This window comes from Rhizoctonia solani, chromosome 3, assembly GCF_016906535.1.
Source record: "Rhizoctonia solani chromosome 3, complete sequence".
In the NCBI taxonomy this organism is placed as follows: Eukaryota; Fungi; Basidiomycota; class Agaricomycetes; order Cantharellales; family Ceratobasidiaceae; genus Rhizoctonia; species Rhizoctonia solani.
The window spans coordinates 3,349,900-3,369,488 of NC_057372.1; the positions used below are offsets into that span (position 1 = coordinate 3,349,900).

Here is a 19,589-nt window from a genome sequence, read left to right on the forward strand (position 1 = left end):
AGCATGCGCTAAAGAAGAGAGCCGTTCTGCTCGCAAGTCTCCTAAGCAGACATTATCCAAAAGTGTGGATAACATCCTAATGCGGTGACCAATTTTTGTGACTTGTCTCTCGCACGTGTGGTGGCTCAGTGAAGATTTCCGAAAACGGTGGGTGGCAAACCATGTTACGTTACAGTGTAAGCGCTGTCAGTTCCTCCCCTCCCCTCGGATAGGATTTCGGCGCGCAAGACTTAGGGAGAATATAATTTTTCAAAAATCAACCTAATTAGGACAGAAAAAATAAATACAATACATTGGCGCGCCAATCATCCACCAATGGTCAACAAGCCAGCATCCACGGCCGGCTGCAATTTGAATTTCTCCACGGCGATCCGAGGGGCCGGAGGTCTTCCTGACACCGGCGGGAATATTTTGCTACCGTCTGCCGGGTCTCCGTGCAGCAAAACTCTAGCCGCATACTGATTGGCTCGCTTTGCCGCATCTTCTGCGCTCAGGAAGTCCGGGGAATAGCTCCGACGCCATATAGGCGATTCTAATAGGGATGCAAACATGACTATCATACGCATCTAACTCGCGGAGCAAAAAGTACTCACTGTGTATAACTCTCTTACAATAACCTTATCTGATATAAGGGCTGACTTCATTTTATCACGTAAAGGGGCAAGTATTGAATTCTCTGTGAGGTCGAGTGGCAAGGCAGCGCTAGGGTGTCTCTTAAGATCGTTTGTAGCCATTCCCCTATGCTGAGGGAGGTCATGATAATTATCGTCGTAGCGCAATTGATAAGCGTCCTATTTTTCTTAGCTGTACCATTTGCACATGTTGGTTAGATGCAGTAGCATAGAATTTAAGAACAGCAAGGTTACCTTGCTTCAACGGTGATCCGAGTCCCCAGTAAACACAACAATCTATTAGATTCTCCTTCAATGTCGATGGCAGGTTTGTAGTCGTGTATGCCAATAGTAAGATTACCGGCTCTGAAACGGAAAGAAACTGCGAAACTGCTTCGTCTACACCCGGATTGTTGTTAGTACCTGCCGGGGCAATGGCAAGGCGTCCAGTGATTTTAGAAAACTAGTCCAAGACTGTGAGTTTCATTAAGAAAGACCACTATTTCAAGCCTCCCACCAGTTTTTGATAGTGCCGCACTGCTGCATGTCCTTCCAAGAGACATATCGTTTTGTGATATTTGTCGGATATGAAACACATCAAGGGAATCGCATCAAACTCTTCTTCGAGGTCAAAATAAGTATGCCCGGTTGTAAGCTGGAACTCATTTTTCTGAGGCACTTCTTCCTGCCTAACGATCATAATTTGTGAACACAAGTAATTTCAAACGGCGTAAGCGTACCTTGGTGCCGGGCTGGGCGAAGTAATTTCTGGCTCAGAATCTGTCTCGACCTGAAGAATTCCGTCCTGAACCGCTGAGTGAAGTTCATTCTGAGTCACGAATCCGGGAGAAACCTCGGGTAATGGGATGTCGCCCCCAGTATGTGGCCCGCTCCAATTCAAGATGTTCCGGAGATAACTATTTGCCCGTTCTACAACCACAGTAGCAGTCCATTCTTTCACGTGGCGTGGACCATGGATTGCGTGAAATTGTATCCAGTCCTGAGTATACTTTTAGTGTTTAATCGTTTGACGATAGAACAACTCACTTGATAAACGCGTGTTTTCATGTCAAGTGAGATTTCAGTTAGCATCACTTCGTAGAGAGGACGCAGTATAGAAACAGATGCGCGATATGAGGCGTTGTCCTTTGGCCAAGGTGCAGTCATGCCTATGATACGATCTCCAGAAGGATACAAATTCCGATCACCAGAGTACGCCACAAGGACGTTATTTTGGGCACAATGGGTTTTCCTCTGTGTATTATCTGCCCGGCTTGATTTATCAGACCAACGCATAGATATGGGGACATGAAGACCCTACATTGTGTTTCGTTGACCGGCCACCCGACATGAATTACCCAAGATTTATCTCCTCCAATCCCAAAATCAGGTGAAAGTGACTCTGGAACTAATAGAATAGATCCATTACTTCCAAGGAAGTCTGTTATGGCCTGATCCAGCTTTGAGGCTGCCGTCGAGGTGAGAATATAAACAGAGATTTCGGTAACGCTTTCGAGCTTGGATAATATCATTATGAGAGCTCATTGATATAAGACTCAATACCCACCAATTGTTTGTAAGCCTTCAACGAAGTCGTACCGCATGGCATATAGCATATTGCTCGCTGGCGCTTGTCGATCAATGCACACACATATAAGAGGACGTCGACCTCTTTTTCGACCAATAGACTGGTTGCGTTTTTGAGTAGGCGAAACAGGAGAGAGAACGAGGACTTACTGATACGGTTGATTTAACGGATTCGGTTCTTCTGTGAACATGGTAAATATGACGAGTCCTAAGCTGAATGGGAACTCATATACTTTTCGGTGGGCCTGCAGTAGTCAAAGGAGCTTCGGGTTTGTTTTCTGCGCCTAAGAGCTCTATTGATACATCTCATATCGTATTAGGGATATTGGTAAATCGAAGTACCTGACTCATTATTCGTATCCTTGCCAGTAACGCCAGGGCCTGGACGTTGATTTTCATCCTCTACAGCAGTTGGTTTAGTAATAGCAGTGTCATCGGGTCCCTTTCCTATATTGATTCCTTGGTTCCCTTCTTCCTCCGGGGCGACTAGAGTTTGGACCGAAAATGCTTCAGTTGCGGTTCGAACAGCTTCTGCTAGGGTAGCAGCAGCTTTGGCCAAGGCATCAGCCGCATCGGCGAGTGAAATGAGAGAAGCAGTTTTGAAGTCTGCCGATGCACTCCCCATGTGTCCCGAAGGAAGCATGGGTTATATCATTCAGTCACGGACTAATGCGATCAGAGTGGCTAAGATCAAGGCATCGGCGCCAAAGGGTGGCAAATAGTATAACTTGATTATTAAGGGCATTAAGCGCCGGATATCAGAGTATATCAAATTCATCCCACAAGTTGACCCGTAAATGCAGCAAGTGAAAGATGGGCTGATTACTCCAGACTCTAGTCCTACCCGCACCTTGAATAAAACCATGCCGCAGACCTATAATAAATAGTCTCAACCCGATACGACATCCTTTCAGTCCAAGGATTCATGAACCAGTGAAATCCCAGCATGAATTGCAGACTGCAAGTCAAGCTTACGCGGATGAAATAGGTATCATGACTCCTCTAGCGACGTGAGAAAATACTTGGCTCTCCTCAAACATTTCATAAGGTAACACCCGACTAGCTTAATGGTTGGCTGCATGTACGACCTCCAGAGGATTCATTCTTTGCTCACCTTCCTTCCCGTATGTGCTTATGCGCGCCTGAAATCTGATGTACTCTTCAGTTGTCTTTTGGAAGGTACTCAAGAAACTCAGTATGCACATACTGCACACCACTTATTGATAGGAATTTTTTTTAAATACGTTTCTATTGTGCCAAACCAATAGATTCACAGGCTTATTGTGACGGGTAAACAGTCAATTCAATGGGAACCTGACGGTATCTTCATTTTGAATGCAACTAACTCATAATTAAAATCAAGCATCACAATTAAGCATTGGATCCTCTTGCTCCAACAACTCATGAACAAGCAAAATCCCAGCATCAATAGCTGGCTGCAAACCTTGGGCATGGGCTTTTGAGATGGAGATTGAGGGCCTTCCAGCCACAGGGGGAAAGACCTGACTCCCGTCCTCCAGTGTTCCATGCAGGAGCACATGAGCAGCGTACCGGTTGGCTACATTCACTATTTTTATGGCATTGGCTTCTTGCTCATCTAGTTTCCCACATATGCTTATACACTCCTAAAGGTTGGCGTATGTATGAGTTATTTTTGAAATAAGCCAAAGGAGCTTACCTTGTATAGGTTATTTACTACTTTTGTTTTGCTTGTCAAGACCAATCTCAGCCTTTGGCATATAGGTTCCAGAGGGGAGGCCAAGCCTTTATCTAATAGAAGGGATGCTTGAGGATGCTTGGTGAAACCCAACAACTCCAAAAATTCTCTGTCCTGAGATGAGGAAATTATGAACCTTGTTGAGAGGGAACTAATTTGGGATTGATGATCTTTAACTGAGACCCAAAGTCAGAGTAGAAATATATGCTTTGTAAGAAAATCTATCCTACCTCTACTGGATCAAATGTTGTGGGCCCAATAGATACTGCACCCAATGGAAACTTGATCCAACAAAGGAGGCAGGTTCTCTATGTTATAAGGTAAGAAAAGAATAGCTTCTCCCTTATGGGATATGAAACGGTTCATGGCGCTTTCTGGTAGTGACAATCTAAATCTGCTGTTGAAATTGATCAAAGCGTGAGCAGCAACTTCACCACAAATCTAAGTGAGCAAGTTAGTTTGATCAAGGTTTTTTGGGAAATAATCAGGGCTTACCAATCTCAAGTAGTTTCTGATAGACATGCCGTCCAAGAATGGTATAATCTTTTGGTATTTGTTTGCAAAAAAGCAAATAAGTGGAAGGGTATCAAACCCTTTGTCCAAAGCAAAGTATACAATGTTGCTTCCCAAGCTGAGTTGGGTTAAATTGACTGGGGTACTAGATATAGGGCTTATCTCCAAAGGTTTACTTTAGAATAAAAGCAGAGTAAATATTTCTTACTCAACGGGGAAATTGGTTGCTTCTGGATTGTTGGCATTGTTGCCAGTGTGTGCATCAGGAGAATGGCACTGGTTGGAGAATAGCAATGTTGCAACCGTCTTGTTATTCCCTTTGTCTTCTCTATTTAAGTAATTTAGTAAACCTATTGATAAGGATAAAATGCAGATGCCAGCTTACGCAGACAATTGATCAGTTGAAAGGGCTCCAGAGTTGTTGCTGATATGTGTTTCATTGTTGATTTTGATTTGAATCAGACCTTTGCCAACAGCCAATTCTAGACTAAGTTGAGTCACAAACTTGAGGGAAACTTCAGGCACTAAATCAGATACAAGTACTTGGTGATTTGACAATTGAGCAAAGGATGTTGGGCTCTTATAGGCAAGAGTTAAGGATGAAATGGTTGGCACAAAGCATGAGGTGGATTGGAGTCCATGAGCTAACATATTGTGAGCCTTGAGGTGCATGTAGTTGTATCCAATCCTGTGAAACATTGTCAATTTTTGTTCAGTTGAGATTGTCGTAGACACACTCAATACCAGGGAATTTATTCCCATTTTCTCGAATTTAAACAAAGACAATTGGACAACATTTTCAATCACGTGACTTTGGCGCTTATATCATATGCTAAGCGCCAAGCCATGTCCCCACCCGCGCTTACTCAGCATACATAGCCACCTCCACCTATGACGTTATCATGACACATCAGTGACACATATGCATGAGTAAGGCCAACTGCGGAGCAGGGTTCTTATTGGTTATAGTATTGCATATATTGTATTTGTAATTAGCCCACCTCTGTAATATATAAGGAGGCCAACCAACCATGGTAACACCCAGGTCAATTACCTCTTGTCACATCCACTCAGTGTACAAGGGCCATACAGCCCAGTAACTACTTAGTTAAGCCACTTAGATTAGTCCACACTGCCTTAAGCGGCTTTGTTGTTGTATGTTGTACACCACGGTAATGTGGGTACACGCTAATGGAGGCGGGTGCTTGTGGCCGTACTACTACACTAACTGATGTAAGACAACTAACTAAGGCTATACTACTAGCGCTTAAGGCGCTCTACTTCTAATCTACTGTTGGCGATGGGGCCTGAGGCCTGGGAGGTGTGATAGGTCAAGGGGGTGGTGAGCGTGTGAGAACTTCTAGGGGCCGGCTACTTAGCTGGCTGGTAACCTTCTCTAATGTGTAAGAGACGAGGTAAAATCGACTTGGTGGTTCCAAGCGATTTCCCTGCTGTATATATAGACAAATGCACGCTATCTACATGGTCTGTGCGCGTGAGAGAAAGAAGTAAGAAGACAAAATAAGAAGCGTGCTGCGGGCTGCGCAGAAGCGTGGATTTCTCCTAAGCGCCCTTGGCACGGCATCTCGGCGCGGCATCTCGGCATAATAAGCGCCGAGATCACGTGATCGAAAAACATAAGGTACAAGGTTCGGAAAAAATGCTAAAATTAAGACAAAAATTGTGCGAGTCTAATGGTATATGTTAGGGGATTGTAACATTGCCCCCCCTTAAAGGCTCTTGGCGGAGTCACGAGCCTTTCTCAGTCGCGCCTTGTTGAAGCGTTGGATTTCCTCCTTGCTGTGTTCCAGGAGTTCTTCTGGCTCCCAGGAATTATCCTCCGGACCGTAACCCTTCCATTTGATCAGATAGAACCATTTCCCTCGTTGTCTCTTGGAGTCAATGATCCGTTCCACTTCGTATTCTTCTTCCCCCTTGATTGTTTCTGGAGGGGGTCGTTCCGGGAGTGGTTGGCTTGGGGACTTGTGGACCTTGGATAATAGTCCTACGTAGAAGACGTCATGGATCTTAAGGGTATCCGGTAACTTGAGGCGGTAGGCGTGGGTGGAAATCTTCTCCGTGACTTCAAATGGTCCTAATCTCTTGGGGTCCAGTTTGTTGGAGTTTGTTCTGAGCTCCACGTTTTTCCCATCTAACCAGACTTTTTTGCCAATTGAGTACTCCGGGGTTGTTCCTTTTATTCCTGCCATGCGTTCCTTCGTCATCCTGAGTGCGGATTCTGCCTCTTTCCATTCTTTTGCCAGGGTGTCAGCCACATGATCGGCTTCTGGGACGTTAGCTGGGACGTTGGATGGGCTCATGACTGGGTTCCTTCCATATACCAGTTCAAAGGGGGTTTTCCCGGTGGCGGAGTGTTTGGCGTTGTTATATGCGTATTCAGCCAAAGGTAGCCAGGTGGCCCAATCCGAATGATCAGCGGCTACGTAGGAGCGTAGGTAAAACTCAATGAATTGGTTTACCCTTTCCGTTTGTCCGTCTGACTTGGGGTGGTAAGCAGAGGAAAAAGCCGGTTTGACTCCAAGTCGTTGGTAGAGAGCCCTTAGGAATTTGCCGGTGAAGGTTGTTCCGCGGTCGGAGACTGTTTTGACCGGTAATCCGTGAAGTTTCCACACATGGGTGATGAACAGGTCTGCCAGGCCTTTTGCGGTAACTTTCTTGGACGTGGGGATGAAGTGCCCAAACTTGGAAAATGAGTCAATTACCACCAGGATAGCATCGTGGCCTTGTGATTTTGGAAACCCAGTGATGAAATCGTACAAGATAGTGTGAAAGGGGAACGGGGGTACTTCTAAGGGTTTAAGCGCAATGACTGGTGCGTGGGCCCTTCTGTTGGATTGGCATACCGGGCAGCATTCTACCCATTCCTTTGCCGATGACTTCATTCCCGGCCACCAGTAGTTCCTGTTGAGCAATTCTAGGGTCCGTTGTTGTCCTGGGTGCCCTGCCAGCGGTGAGTCATGATATTCTCGTAGAAGGCGCTCCTTCAGGATTTCCGAGTCTGGAACCACTAATTTTCCTCGGTACCAGAGGAGGTCCTCTTCCCAGTCGTAATCTCTGTAAGCTTTGCGAATCGATGGTGGAGCATTATCCGCGTCTTCTGTGAGGAATTGGATGATGGGTTCCAGGGATGGGTCTTCCCTAAGCTTGGAGCGGATTTCCGTGACTATTTCAAGTTCCTCCTCTGACGTGTTGGCAAAAACCTTGGCCGGTAGCATAACTTCTGGATCTTGGGTGGAATCTACATAGTCCGCTCTTCTGGATAGGGCATCCGGCTTTCCTGACTGTTTCCCTGGGCGATAATGGATCTCAAAATTGAAATCGCTCAGGAAAATACGCCATCGCGCGTGTCTGCGGTTGAATGTCCTTGCCTGCATCCAGTATTCAAGGTTACGATGGTCAGTGAACACCTGTATGGGCCTCTCTGTTGCTTCCAGGAAGATACGCCATTCCTCCAATGCCTTGATGACAGCTAATAGTTCCTTGTCGTGCGTATCATAGTTAGCTTCAGCGCCTGAGAAGGATTTAGACATATAAGCGATTGGGTGAAGTCGGTTATCCTCTCCTCGCTGACTCAATATGGCTCCCATGGCTACGCCTGACGCGTCTGTTTCCAAATAGTAGGGGAGGCTGGGGTTGGAATGTATTAGGACGGGCAACCCAGTGACCAGGGATTTTAGTTCCTGAAAGGCAGCTTCCTCCAGGTTTCCCCATGACCAAGGGGTTTCCTTTTTTGTGAGGTTATGTAGGGGGCGCGCAACAGAGCTAAAATTGGGAATGAAACGGCGGAGGTAATTGACAAAACCCAAGAAAGCCTGGACCTGTTTGACCGTCTTGGGTTGAGGCCAGGATGTGACAGCCTCAATCTTTTTCTGGTCCATGGAGAAGCCTGCTGGTGAAATAACAATTCCTAGATAATCCACTGTGGTGACGTGGAAGTGGCATTTTGACAATTTACAGAATAGCTGGTTTTTCATGAGCCTCGACAAGACTTCCCTGACATGATTAGGGTGCTCCTCTGGATTTTCCGAAAAGATCAAAATGTCATCCAGGTAAATGACCACTGTGACGTCAATTAGATCCCTAAACAAATCATTCATGAAATGTTGGAAGGCGGCTGGGGCGTTGGTAAGGCCAAAAGGCATCACTAGGTATTCAAAAAGCCCATATTTAGTCCTGAATGCCGTCTTCCACTCATCTCCTTCTTTGATCCTGACGTTGTTATAACCCCAGCGTAGGTCGAGCTTTGTGAATAGTTTGGCATTCCGTAATTTGGCCATGAGATCATCCTGCCTGGGGAGAGGGTAGACATTTTTGTGGGTTACTTCGTTGAGTTTTCTGTAATCCACGACAAGCCTAAGGGAACCATCAGCCTTCTTGACAAACATGACAGGGGCTCCGGCAGATGAGGTACTGGGGCGGATCTTGCCCGTGGCTAGTTCTTCATCAATGTGTTGTTTAAGTGCCTTGGATTCCGCATCCGTCATGCCATATATGGGACCTGGGGATAATTTGGCGTCTGGGACAAGGTCTATGGATATATCATACTCCCTGTGTGGTGGGAGGACCTTGAATTCTTCTTTGCCAAATACCCTAGCAAACTCATGGTATTGAGGGGGAGATCTGCTAGAGGGTCTGGGTCTGCTTCTTCCTCGGAGGCAATCTGTACCTGTTCAGGGAATGTAACTAATCCCTGCTGCCAGTCAATAAGAGGAGCTTCTGCCGTTAACCAAGTCATGCCTAAAATTGCCGGGGTGCTGCCGATAGGGCAAACAAGAAAGGGAATGTGGTGGAAATGGCCATTGGCCGAGACCGCGAGTTGAACCTGGTGCCATATGCGACCAGTCTGAGAAATGGTACCATCTAACATCCTCACTACTCGTGGATTTTCGAGTAGGGTTTTTGGGATTTTCAGTTTTTCTACTAGCGTGGGGGATATAAAATTGGAGGTAGCGCCAGAGTCAATGAGAGTTTTGATAGGGTCCGTCGGATAGTCACGCAGTATCATGTCTAGGAAGAGTAGAGGCTTTTTGTTTGAGTCCATTGCAATATTTACAAATTCCGAAACAGATATATGCAATTCTAAATAGGAGACCAAGGGCTTGACGGTAGCTCTTGGCCTTACTCTTTTTCCAACTCGTCCTGGGCCACCTTGGCGGTTTCCTTGGGAGTGGCCTTCCAACCATTTGGGCATTGTTTGATGCCGTGCCCCTTTTGGCCGCACTTGACGCAAAAGGCCAGACGCGCGGCGACGGTCCCGTTCCTCCGGGGTGACATAGTTAGGGTCCTCAGATAGGCGGACTCTTGTTGTGGTAGTGGAGGTAGATGTGGTCGCGGTGACCGGGGACTTTGCGGGGGCCTTCTTTGGCCGATTTTCCTCATTTTTGCGGCGGATATTGTCAATTTTGATAGAGGCCGCGAAAATTGCCTCAAGTTTGTCAGGAATACTATCTTTGGTTGACAGTAATTCCTTGACCTTCCAGTGGAGGCCCTGCGTGAACTGCGCAATGTAGGCTTCCTTGTTCCAGTCTAATTCCGCCATTAAATTGCGGAACTCCGTGACGTACTTGGAGGTGGTTGTGGTTTGGGAGAGGGCGGCAATTTTTCTGGCCGCGGCCCGCTTGGCATCTGGGTCGGCAAAGGTTTCCTTGAATTTTGCCGTTAAGGCCTGGATAGTGGTTGGGGGGTTGCCCTCGCCCTTGATGATGGACCCAATGATGGGGAGCGCCCAATCGGCTGCTTTGTCGGTCATGTGGTATAGAATCCACACAACCATCTGCTCTTCCTCGTCGAATTGATCCCTGTGAAGGGCGACCCAAAGCATCATTCAATCAAGCCATTGTGTGGCCTTGCGTCCCCTAGTGTCACCCTTATAAGGGTCTGGGAGGTCCATTTTGGGCCGTTTCACGCTGGAACCGGCGTCAAAGGGGGTAAGGGATCCTAGATGCCTTGCAGGCGTTCCCTGAGGCTCCTTTTTGGGGCGCCTTGGCTCTTCTTCCTCTTCTGAGTCAAATCCTGTCCCCCTAGATGGCCTGAAAGGGGCTTTGAGTCCAGGCCTAACCGTGCCTGGAGTGTTGGCTTCTCCCCCTGTATGGGTAGGGGGAGTGGTAGGCCCAGTCGCTGGGCCAGGCTTGGTTTGGGTTCTACCCTGGGCTGAATCCCCAACGAGGTCGTTGGTTTCCTTGCATAGGGCAGCAAGCTGGGTGATTTGCTTGCCCTGGGACTTGACTTGGTCCTGGAGGGACCCAACTTGGGAGGAGAGGGCTTGGATAGCCTCAAGGAGAGCGCTAATGGTCGGCTCCGGTTCCATTCCTGGCAGGTCTCTCGGAGTGGGAGATGGGCTGCGAGTGGGTGGTTGGGAATGGGATGGAATGGAGCGGCGGCTGGAGCGGCTAGTAGGACGGGAGTAGGGATGGGGGACGCCAGAGCGTGTGGATGGAATAATGGATACGGCGTGGGGGAGGTAGATGCCTGATACAGGACTTATGAGCGGTTTTTGCGCAAGATGTTATTCGCTAACTCCTTGCGTCAAGCACCTAGCGTTGGACAATCCCTACAGCAAATCAGCAGATCTGGCGATCGTGATATGTGCGGGTTTTTTGCAAGCGGGTGTTTCAGCTGTCTAGGAGCGCTACTTGCAGAGTTCCGGCAAAACTCGTGGTATGCGGGCGATCAGAGCTCGTCAGCCTTATAGCAATTCGGTACTACGTGGGGGTGGGGAGCTTTTGATTATTATGCTCCGCAAGGTGGCCCCGATCACGGTTATTTCCCTTGTGCTAGTACTGGGAGTCCTCTTGTTGTCAAACAAAGCCTACAGGAAGTCGATTTTACAATGTCGTACACCACGGTAATGTGGGTACACGCTAATGGAGGCGGGTGCTTGTGGCCGTACTACTACACTAACTGATGTAAGACAACTAACTAAGGCTATACTACTAGCGCTTAAGGCGCTCTACTTCTAATCTACTGTTGGCGATGGGGCCTGAGGCCTGGGAGGTGTGATAGGTCAAGGGGGTGGTGAGCGTGTGAGAACTTCTAGGGGCCGGCTACTTAGCTGGCTGGTAACCTTCTCTAATGTGTAAGAGACGAGGTAAAATCGACTTGGTGGTTCCAAGCGATTTCCCTGCTGTATATATAGACAAATGCACGCTATCTACATGGTCTGTGCGCGTGAGAGAAAGAAGTAAGAAGACAAAATAAGAAGCGTGCTGCGGGCTGCGCAGAAGCGTGGATTTCTCCTAAGCGCCCTTGGCACGGCATCTCGGCGCGGCATCTCGGCATAATAAGCGCCGAGATCACGTGATCGAAAAACATAAGGTACAAGGTTCGGAAAAAATGCTAAAATTAAGAGAAAAATCGTGCGAGTCTAATGGTATATGTTAGGGGATTGTAACATTGTACTTAGATAGCTTGCCACCGCCTTAAGCAGTCTAGTTGTTGTAGGGTAGCAGCTTGTTGCCGTAGATAGGTTTGTTGTTGCCTTAAGCAACTTTATTGTTTGTACACCGCAGCCACAAGCGCCATCCCCCTTGACGCCCTAACAGACATTTAGGACACTAGGTAATTGACCTTAAGTTGGTTGCAAACCATGCCCACAAAGCACCACTCAGTCTCAACAAACAAGAAGGTCCCCTGTACTAGCACAAGGGAAATCACCTGATTGGGCTTGCCTTTTGCTATCAATAATCAAACTAGCGTTGGCCCCAGGTAGTACCAAATTGCTATAAGGCAGATGGATTCTGATTGTCCACATACCACTGGTCACCACACCCTTTGTCAGCGGAACTAGTCAGCAGATCCACCTGCTTGCAGAAAACCTGTTCCACATCACGCCCGTACACGGCAGTTGATTGGTCAATAGGGACTGTCCAATGCTAGGTGGTTGACACAAGTTCTTAGCGTTAGAACAATAAAGCAACCTATAAGCCCTGTTACAGGCACCATCTTCCCCACTTTGCCCACCATTACTTCCTGCACCCCCTCTTGCGCTTCCTCCTGCACCTCTCAGCGCACCGCTTCCCACCAAGGCTGCTCATACCCTCATGAGATGGCAACCCGCTCCTGGAGCTCTGCTTGTCCCCTGTCCCCTCTCAATCAAGGAGAGCTGGAACCCACTCTTCCGGCAACCGCCGTTGAGTCAACAAGCCTCAAACCCAAGGTTCACGGAGAAATCTCCCTTGGACAAGCAATCTCCCTCACCTTGGGATTGCAGAACCAGGTCCTCCATCTTGAGCGGGAACTCAAGGAAACCAAGGAAGCAGCTAAGGAAGCCCAAGACTGGATGGGCGCAGTCAATCAAGCCCTCACTTGCATTGAGGCTAGGGGTGGAGCCCCACACACACCAGAAGACCAGAAACCCCCGGCAGTCAAGGCCACGCCCAGGCCCCTATCCAAAACCAACCCTCTACCAGCGCCTAGTGCGCCCCTTGTTTCCTGGGCCGCCCCCTCAAGAGCTCCCCCCTCCTTTGCACAGCCAACCCCTGTCTGAGTCCCCCTGCAAGGCTATACTCCCCCTCCACCTTTGCCTATCCAACTCCGTTCCCCCCAAGTCCCACAACCAGCGGCCCCTGTAGCCACTTACCAAGTCCCAGTCAAGGTGGACCATCCCAACGCCTATACCAGGAAAATTGGGAACAAAGCCTGCCAATGGCTCACATGGATGTTGGCATGGGTATGTCTGAATCAACAGATGTTCCCCACGGATCAGGAAACCTTGTCATTTCTCCTGATGAACATGAAGGAAGTGGCAGGAGCCTGGGCTCACCCTCACCTTGACCAACTAGGGTCCCACAGGGCCTTAATCCAAATGGTTGACAATTTCAGGACGGAGTTTTTGGCTGCATTTGGTAACCTGGATGCTACGCAAGCTGCCAAGCGGCAAATCACCCACCTTACTCAAACAGGCACTTGTGCTGAGTACATTACAAAATTCAGGACCATTGCTATGGACCTGGATTGGAACAACGCTGCCCTCCAAGGGCAATTTGCACATGGCCTCCACTGGGAGGTCAGCTGTCTCATTGCCACCCAAGAACAGCACCCCACCACCCTCCTTGAGCTACAGAATGTAGCCCTGGTCATTGACAACACCCTCCATGAGGAGCGCGCCAGCCACCTGCCAAAGGGTAATAAGCCTGGCACCTCTAACACTAACCCCAATAGGGGGGCAAGTACCAGCCAACAGGCCACCAGACCAGGGCGCCTTTCCAGCAATCCCAACTTTGTCTCCAAGGAGGAGCAAAACCACCGCAGGGCTGAAGGCCTCTGCATCAAATGCGGGAAAGCAGGGCACAAGTTTGCAGAGTGCCGCACTGGCTGGAAAGCCACGCCTAAGGAGGAAGGCGTCAAAAAGGAAGCCGCCAAAATTGGCAAAGAGTCCAGACCCAAATTGGGAAAAGACTAAGGGTACCTGCTGCCGCGCGCAAGGACCCTAAGGACTCTGGTGTTGCTCTGGAAATTTGTAATATATCAAATAGTCACAATAGAATCTCCCCCTTGTTCACAATTTCTGTCATAAACAGAGGAAAATAGAACTAGCCGGAATTGAACCAGCTTGACCACTAAGCCATAGAGCCCTATTATTCCTCTGCTGACAACCCATGATTACACCTGCTACCCCCCAAATTTGGGCTTGGGCCAGCATGCAACCACTTGTACTGGTCATGTGACCGTGTCCAGGACAATTTCCATCAAACCAGAGAAACAAGCAGAAAATCTAGAAGTCCTGATAGATTCAGGCACCACATCCTCATTTCTTCACCCCCATACTGCCAAGGCTTTACGCCTACCACTCATTGACCTCCCACAACCCCGTACTGTCACTATGCTTGTAGAAAGAATAAGTTTGTAAATAGAATTATATCAATACAAAACGATAGTAAAGACAGTAGTGTGAATAGAGAAAGAGAGGATGAGGTACTATACGGTCGAGTGCACCCGTATTTATACCTTTACATTATAGTCGAGTCATTTAGTATATGACTAGGTATCGTCGCTTGACTCGATTACATGTATGTTCCAGTACATTCCAGATCCTTCTTGTATTTACTACTATATACATGATATTTCTACACTCCCCCTTAATCAGGCAAGCGAGGATACATGTAAAGAGAAAATATTACATTCATTCAGTCACATTCAATCTCATTCAGGTTTCAGTCTTTCAGTTATACAGCTAATTCTTCATCATTCAGTTTCACTAATCCGCTTCTTCCTCTTTGGGTCCTTCAAATACCTGTTTGCCCATAATCGCGTTCGTCAGGTAATTAAATTGCGGTGCTGGTAGGGCTTTAGTAAGCGCATCAGCTAGGTTCTCGTTCGATGGCACATACAGCGTAGAGATCATACGCTTCTCGATAGTATCGCGCATGAAGTGATGGCGAATGTCGATGTGCTTCGAACAACCGTGGAACTGCGACTCAACGGATAACGTTAGGGCGGCAAGGTTGTCTGAAAGTATGAGTGTGGGAGCGTCAGCTGGGTAATATAGTTCCTGGAAGAATTGACGGAACCAAATTGCCTGAGTACATGCGTGTGATAATGCCATGTACTCTGCTTCCATGGTCGATAATGCGACCGTTGGTTGCTTCTTAGCAGACCAAGAAACGGCGGCTCCGCCCAATAAGTATACATTGCCGGAAATAGACTTACGGTCAAGTAAGTTACTTCCCCAATTGGCATCAGAGTAGCCGACTTCTCCGAATCCGACTTCGGCCTCCGATCGCTTATACGATAGCCCAAGGAATGATGTTCCTTTAAGGTAACGTATAACTTGTTTGATCGCCGTCACGTGAGCGGGACCATAGCATGTTGTGTATTGAGCTAAATGAGTGACCGCATAAGCAATATCGGGCCGTGTACATAGTGCAGCGTATAGCAGCTTACTGACAAATATGCCGTATGGAAATTTTGGCTTAATTCCATCATATTGTGTAAGTTGCACATTTGGACTCATTGGAGTATCAGCTGGGTATGCATCTTTAAGGCCTGCGATATCGACAATTGAGTCAATATATGCCTTTTGATTTAGTACGAGCATACCTTGTTGTCTATACCGTTTGAAATGTATACCTAAAAAATGACGGATGGGTCCGAGGTCGCGCATCTCAAATTCACAAAGTAATTCGGATACTACGAAGTTGGTGTTGTTGGGGGTTGTAATTATGATCGAGTCATCAACATGGACGGCGACAATCGATACGTAGAGTTTGCCGGATATGTCCATGATCCGGTGGTACACACAGGCGTCTGTTAAGCAAGGTGAATAGCCAAGTGACTTCATTTTGGAATCGAACATACGATTCCACATGCGTCCGGCTTGTTTAAGGCCGTATAGTGATCGGCGTAGGCGCAGAACGTTGCTGGATCCGTCGTCAAAGTATGGTATTTGACGCATGTAAAGCTCTTCTTCGACGTCGGCATGTAAGTACGCCGATGTAACGTCAAGCTGTCGGATGTCCCAATCATTTTGATTGGCAAGTGATGTGAGTGTACGGATAGAATCTAAACGTACCACTGGAGCAAACGTTTGGCCATAGTCAATACCCGGCTGTTGGCTGTAACCTTGCACAACTAGTCGCGCCTTGTATTGGATGGGTTGGCCCTCCTCGTTTTGTTTGATCGTGAGTACCCATCGGCATCCCATCGCCTTCCTGCCTGGTGGGAGCGTTGAGGTATTGTACGTTCCCTGTTTCTCCAAGGTTGCGATCTCCTGTTCCATTGCTGCCTTCCATTTGTCCGCGTCCGGTCCCGATAATGCCTCCTCAGTGGTCGGGTTATCGCTGGTCGCCGGAAGGTCGGCGGCGAAAACCCAGTGCGGGTCGTTGTTTGTGAAGGTCTCCAGGATGGATTCTGCTGGCGGTGGGAAGTGTTCTGAGGTAAGTTTGAGTTCACCAAATCGTCCAGCCAACTCACCGGTCGGGGTGAAGGCCGGGATCCGTGGTTCCTCCTGTGCGGCCAATTCAGAGGCAAGTTCGGTCGGGATAGTTGGGGCGGATATAATAGACGAGGTGTCGGAGACAAGCGAGGGGATGTGGGAACAAAACGAGGTGGTGTCGGTGACTGAATCGTGTTGATTCGCGCTTGTTCCGAGAATGTATGCGTCGGAGTAATCGCTTCCTGAGTCATCGCAGTATTCGTCGAGTTCTGTAACGTAGTTAGTGAATGCACCAGGGATGTTTGGGCTAGACGAACCGGTGGGAGCGGCGGCGGTGTCTTTGACAGTGATCTTGACACCTCCATAGTCGGTGTCCAAGGTGAGCTTGGGCTTGTTGGGGTTTTGGCGACGGGTTTGGACGCCAGAGGACTTGAGGGAGGGGTTTGCATTGATCTTGCGAGCAGATTCAGCAGTATCAAGACGAGTCCCAGAGTGGGGCATAGTAAGCTTAGAACGAGTAGAGCTGGGTTTAGGAACAGCAGCGTGAGTAGTGAGTTTAGGCTCAGTAGATTGGCTTGGTGAGTTCAATGCTTTCTGTTCGTTCTTTCCTTTGCTTTTTATATCTTTCAGCTCACTAGTATGTTTCGTTTCTGACTTGATTTGTTCACTGACTCGATTTGCTCCCCCTGTTCTAGCATTTTCGTCGCGTCGTTCCGCAGTGCTGTCGGTGCAAGTCATTCTCTCCCCCTCAGCAGGTGGAACGACCGATTCCCCCCAATCCGTGTTGTCGTGTATGTTATCGGCCTGTGTATGGGTTCTTGGGAACAATATATTGCGTGAGTGCAATATACGGTTCGCTCCCGTTTTGTAATAACGCCAGCTTTTGCCTTGAACGTCCGATATGCCGGTAAATAGAGCCGTGAACGTCTTTGATTCTAACTTAGAGCGGCTCTCCCCCTGATCCAGTACGTAGCATTTCGTTCCCCATGGTTGCAGTACACTTACGTCGGGTCTCTTACCCCAAAACGCTTTGAACGGCGTTTTCCAGAACTTTCCTTGCACTTGCGTCGGTACTCGATTTTTCAGGTAACAGGCGTACGCAATTGCTTCGTTCCAAAGGAACTTTGGTGCGCCCGATTCGAGTAGCATCGCACGTGCTTTGTCTGCTAATGTGCGATTTAACCTTTCAGCGATACCATTTTGTTGCGCTGAGTATGGGGCCGTGGTTTCTAAAATTGTACCTTTCAGGTTAGTGTGCTCAATCCAATCTTTATTTACGAATTCGCGACCGTTGTCAAAGCGTACTCGCTTTATCTTTTTATCTTTCTGTGTATTTATCATTGCTTCGAATGCTTTATACTCGTTCAGAGTTTCATCCTTATGTTTGAGAAATCCTAAGCAAGTGAATCTAGTTGCGACGTCAGTAAACGATACATAATATCTGTATCGTCCTATAGATGTAGTTCGAGCGGGTCCCCATACATCGGTAACGATTAATTCGCCGATTTCAGACACTTTGGTTTGCGATTCTTTTGGAAACGGTCGGGTGTGTGCTTTTGACTGCATACATACGTCGCATTCAAAGTTGAGTCCAATGTTGTCTTCTATTATCTCCATTCCGTTGATTGCTTCGTTGGATTTTAGTCGTTGGAGTGCTTGCGGGCCGATGTGCCCAAGTACCTTGTGCCATTCAAACCATGTGCGTCCGGTTTGTTTGGTCAGTACTATTTCAGTAAGTTTATTGTTCTCGAGCTTCTGATTGCGATTGTTTACGGGTTTCACGCTGATCTTCCAAAGGTTTCCTTGTTTGCGATTTTTCAACTTTGATCCAATAATGATTGGTCTATTGTTTTTATCTAGTATTTGCAATTCATTCTGATCCATCAGAATTCTAGTGCCTTTATCAGTTACTAATGATAAGCTGATTAGGTTCGCAGGCAAACTCGGCACGTGAGCTACATTGGTGAGCCTAATCTTTGTGTATTCGTTCTTCTCTGTATTATTTAAGCACAATAGCTCTACAGTGCCGCGGCCCATTATTGGCTCTTTGCCAGTGACTCCGGCGACGTAGCCGGATGACTTGGTATAATTGGAGAATGCATTCCGATCAATTGCTATGTGAGTAGTAGTGCCGCTATCCGCTATCCAGGTGTCGGGGGTCTTGCCTATCAGGCTTATTTCGTCCTCGAGGGTCGAGAACGCATATTCTTTATGTTTGGAGTTATTAGCTATGGCTATATGCGTGCGGGCATTGCCATTCCTAGCTTTTCCTGGTGTGTTGAATCTTCTGTTTGGTTGACCGCCTTTATTTGAATGGTTGGGCTTGAATGCGCCTCCACCTGGACCTCGGCATTCGGCTGCCCAGTGTCCGATCTTTCCGCAGTTATTGCATTTCGATTTAGACTTATCTGGGCCTTTATTACTCATATTGGTACGTACGAATTTATTGAAGCTCGGTTTATTTGTAGCGAAGAAAGTCTTACCGTCAGGTTGTCGGGTATTTCTTCGGTGTGCTTCGGCCATAATACGTGAGCGTAGGTCACTCACTTGATTGGCTAATTTATTCTTGTCTTCAGTGTTGAATTCGAAGCTTACAGACTGGGTGAACGTGTCCCATGAGTCAGGTAGGCTTGCTACTAACGTGGTTATCCAATCGGCTTCAGTGCACGAGTTTGGTGCGATGTCATTGATTTGTTGGAACCATCCACGCATACGTTGTATGTGTTCCTCAATGTCTTTGCTGTCCAACATCCTGTGGCTGAAGAACTTTCTTCGTAAGTCGATTAGTCCAACAGTACCCTTAACTTGAAATGTTGCTGCCAAGAGATTCCAAGCGTCGGCGGAGTATTTACATGATTGTATGTGTGTAAGTACGTTCCCTTCGACTCTTAGTCTAATATTTGACAGTGCTTTACGATCGGCTTTGATCCATTCCGTGTGTGTGGAATCATCATCGCCTACTTCAAGATCGGGTAAGTCGTTTCCATCATCGTCTTTGCAACCAGTAACCCTGATTTTTATCTTAGGTTCGGGTCTTTCATTTGTGCCGTCTACATAGCTATACAGATCGAGATCGGTAAGTATATCTTCCATCTGTATACGCCATGTGTTGTAATTCTCAGTTCCCCGGAGGGATGGGATTTGGTGCAATCCGCTTGCACCAGTAATGGTTGGTGTTTTCTCAGCCATTTCTTATTGTGTTTGAGTATACTCGGGTAAGTGGTTTATATATTCTATTTACGGTTGGTTATAAGCGTTCAATCGGGGC

The 19,589-nt window shown here is 47.6% G+C and overlaps 6 protein-coding genes across 6 annotated transcripts; 1 reads left to right on the forward strand and 5 right to left on the reverse strand.

Annotated features, from left to right (window-relative positions):
- Positions 1 to 305: 305 nt before the first annotated feature.
- On the reverse strand, positions 306 to 2,841 carry RhiXN_03476 (uncharacterized protein; the record flags this gene model as incomplete). The annotated part of the gene is made up of 11 exons (XM_043323293.1): positions 306 to 566; positions 612 to 743; positions 811 to 1,074; positions 1,129 to 1,300; positions 1,352 to 1,611; positions 1,659 to 1,876; positions 1,933 to 2,128; positions 2,179 to 2,299; positions 2,349 to 2,379; positions 2,432 to 2,491; positions 2,541 to 2,841. 11 exons carry the CDS (start codon positions 2,839 to 2,841, stop codon positions 306 to 308), a joined length of 2,016 nt encoding a protein of 671 aa, XP_043178789.1.
- A 1,791-nt stretch (positions 2,842 to 4,632) lies between these two features.
- On the reverse strand, positions 4,633 to 5,127 carry RhiXN_03477 (uncharacterized protein; the record flags this gene model as incomplete). The annotated part of the gene is made up of 2 exons (XM_043323294.1): positions 4,633 to 4,756; positions 4,814 to 5,127. 2 exons carry the CDS (start codon positions 5,125 to 5,127, stop codon positions 4,633 to 4,635), a joined length of 438 nt encoding a protein of 145 aa, XP_043178790.1.
- A 1,031-nt stretch (positions 5,128 to 6,158) lies between these two features.
- Positions 6,159 to 10,198, reverse strand: RhiXN_03478 (Retrotransposable element Tf2 protein; the record flags this gene model as incomplete). The annotated part of the gene is made up of 2 exons (XM_043323295.1): positions 6,159 to 8,997; positions 9,039 to 10,198. The coding sequence occupies 2 exons, from the start codon at positions 10,196 to 10,198 to the stop codon at positions 6,159 to 6,161; spliced, it is 3,999 nt and encodes a 1,332-aa protein (XP_043178791.1).
- A 75-nt stretch (positions 10,199 to 10,273) lies between these two features.
- On the reverse strand, positions 10,274 to 10,756 carry RhiXN_03479 (uncharacterized protein; the record flags this gene model as incomplete). The annotated part of the gene is made up of 1 exon (XM_043323296.1): positions 10,274 to 10,756. The coding sequence occupies one exon, from the start codon at positions 10,754 to 10,756 to the stop codon at positions 10,274 to 10,276; it is 483 nt and encodes a 160-aa protein (XP_043178792.1).
- Positions 10,757 to 12,493: 1,737 nt separating this feature from the next.
- RhiXN_03480 (Retrotransposable element Tf2 protein) lies at positions 12,494 to 13,849 on the forward strand (the record flags this gene model as incomplete). The annotated part of the gene is made up of 2 exons (XM_043323297.1): positions 12,494 to 12,863; positions 12,948 to 13,849. 2 exons carry the CDS (start codon positions 12,494 to 12,496, stop codon positions 13,847 to 13,849), a joined length of 1,272 nt encoding a protein of 423 aa, XP_043178793.1.
- Positions 13,850 to 14,644: 795 nt separating this feature from the next.
- On the reverse strand, positions 14,645 to 19,510 carry RhiXN_03481 (integrase core domain protein; the record flags this gene model as incomplete). The annotated part of the gene is made up of 3 exons (XM_043323298.1): positions 14,645 to 15,432; positions 15,487 to 15,693; positions 15,745 to 19,510. 3 exons carry the CDS (start codon positions 19,508 to 19,510, stop codon positions 14,645 to 14,647), a joined length of 4,761 nt encoding a protein of 1,586 aa, XP_043178794.1.
- Positions 19,511 to 19,589: the final 79 nt, after the last annotated feature.